Source organism: Penaeus chinensis, chromosome 43 (assembly GCF_019202785.1).
Source record: "Penaeus chinensis breed Huanghai No. 1 chromosome 43, ASM1920278v2, whole genome shotgun sequence".
In the NCBI taxonomy this organism is placed as follows: Eukaryota; Metazoa; Arthropoda; class Malacostraca; order Decapoda; family Penaeidae; genus Penaeus; species Penaeus chinensis.
The window spans coordinates 18,490,093-18,492,592 of record NC_061861.1 but is presented as its reverse complement, the minus strand read 5'-3'; the positions used below and the strand labels follow the sequence as shown (position 1 = coordinate 18,492,592).

Sequence of the window (2,500 nt, the reverse complement as noted above, 5' to 3'; positions counted from 1 at the left end):
ATTTTGGGAGGTTTATGATGAACAAGTGATGATATTGCTACAGATTTGCAAGACTCAACTAAACAGCATCTATTTAACACTGGGAAAAAGCCTTATCTATAGTATCTTTGGATTAATAATTTATGTATATGTTTTATTGTCATAATATCCCTATTCAACTCGAACTACGAAAATGATATCAAAGTAGTCTTCGCTTCTTGACTCCAGGAGTGACGCGTTTCCGGTACGAGGAGGATACGTTTAGCAAGAAAAATCCCCGGACTGTTCGTATATATAGCTCCCGTCGACGGCACCTTAGTATTCATTATTTCGACGTCTCAGAAGCTCCACATATCGCTTTGATAATGTATCCCTCAATGGCCTATGGCGGCTGTCAGCACGGGGACTTGGATCAGCTGTGCAAGTCCGTCTGCCAGGGCTTTGACCTCTCGCTTTTCGGAGAGGAGGCCGAGGCGTCCTGCCAGCCATCCTACGAGGAAAGTGTGTCCTTTGCAGGATTCCAGGCATTTCAAGAGCAGGATTCTCTGACGTCTGGGGATATTTCCTCCTACTCCAACTTCGGTGAGGCGGCGTGGCACTCACACGACCTCCCCCTCGACCGAGCGTACCCAGAGGAGTTCTCGGGAGGCTGGTCACCAGACGCCCACCCCTTCGGCCACCCCAACTACCACCAAGAGTTTACACCGATCAACGAAATGGGCAGCGAAGGGGGTAGTCCCTCCCCTTCAGGCAACAGCACGAGCCCGACTCTTCACCTCGATAGCCGCACCCTGAAGATGCACGAGTGGTCGCCGCAGACCGACCCGGAATTAGAGCGCAAGAGGGTGAGAGCACTCAAGGCCTTCGCCATCCGCCAGAAAAATAAATCGCAAGAAGCGCAGTGCCAGAGTAGACTGGAGCAGGTGAGAGGGGAAATCGCCCGCCTGAAATCGACCAAAACAAGACAGAAAAAACGACTCGATATCTTAAATGCCATCTGGCAGCAATATAGATAACCTGTTCCCAACGGCGGTCGGACGAACTACCGGTAAGTTTCTCTCTCTGGGATTTGTCTATCTGTGTATTAGTGGTAATGAGGATAACAGTGATAATCATGGTGATCATGATAATAAGTATTAATACTGATGATAATAAATGATATTAGTGATACGAACACTATCACTATTATATTATTATTACTATCATTATTAATACCATAGTCATTGTTGCTATTGACTTACCTTATCATTACTCTTAATTTGTGCTCATCATGATAATTTCCATCGCCAATTCATCTCAATCCTAAATTAAATCTACACCCTATAATTTTCTTTCATGCCATTCTCTCAATATCGATTTAATCTCCAAAGACTGTCTTCATTCGCCCGTTTTCTTTTGACAGGAATCCCAGCCCCATTAAAAGAGGAAATGGCAAATAAAAGAAGACTCTGCTGACTGCTGACCTGCTTACCTGCTTACCTGCTGACAAACCACGTTCTTTCAAACTTAGTTACCAAGTTCCTCAGTTCATGGTATGAACTAGCGTGAAACTTGAAGTAAAAAACTTTATATTGTGTTTTATATTTATTTATATATATATCTATACTATATTATATAGTATATTTATAGTATATTTATAACTGGTTTAAACTGTGTCTATCACTATGTTCGGATAACATCAGTTTTACAGTCTTAGACGATGGCAGGTATGACACGGCAAATCTCTTTCTCTTTAATTATATTAATGATAATAATAGTAATAATCTTATGATAGTTATAATGATAGCCAAAATATTATCATTATCATTATTTATCTTTAGCATTGTTATTTGTTAGTGTTATTATGGAGTATGTGATAAGTGATAAATATATATATATATATATATATATATATATATACATATATAATATTCATAACTACTACTAGTACTAGTATTTATTTAATTTATGTCATATTTATTGTTATCAGCTTCATCATCATCATCATCACCATTATTAAGATTAGTATCACCATCACTGACCATCACGATCATAAGTACATTACACCGTGACGGAAACTATTTATTATATGTAAGCAACACTGTAGTTTATAATGTTATTAGGAAATAAGTCACTTATTTATAGCAATACTTCTCAATGAAGGTTTCTGCAATTATATATATTGTTTTTTTTACATGATGACATGGAGATGTAGTTTTCTTTAACGTCACACCATACTTGTGTACAAACACCAACGAAGAACATTAATTTTAAATCGAGTTACTTATAAAATTTCCTGAAATGAACGTAAAATAGCCTCTCAGATTCCTGTGCTGAAGTGTATAAATTCTACTTTTCCGTGGTAAAAATCTGTAAAGTTATCAACCGCATAAGAATCCATTTATCAGATTAGTGAGGCAAGAGAAAATGACGATAATAATTGGCAAATAGTGAATACATCTGATTTATTAATTTACTTTTCATATGGCATCTATAGGGGATGAGTTGCCAAGAAGTGATTTATGGCGTGGAATAATGCTAT

General features: G+C 38.0%; 1 protein-coding gene across 1 annotated transcript; it reads left to right on the top strand.

Annotated features, from left to right (window-relative positions):
- The first annotated feature begins 291 nt into the window (after positions 1 to 291).
- On the top strand, positions 292 to 1,822 carry LOC125024530. The gene is made up of 2 exons (XM_047612324.1): positions 292 to 1,027; positions 1,382 to 1,822. Exon 1 carries the CDS (start codon positions 345 to 347, stop codon positions 993 to 995), a length of 651 nt encoding a protein of 216 aa, XP_047468280.1. The 5' UTR covers positions 292 to 344; the 3' UTR covers positions 996 to 1,027; positions 1,382 to 1,822.
- The last annotated feature ends 678 nt before the right edge of the window (positions 1,823 to 2,500 follow it).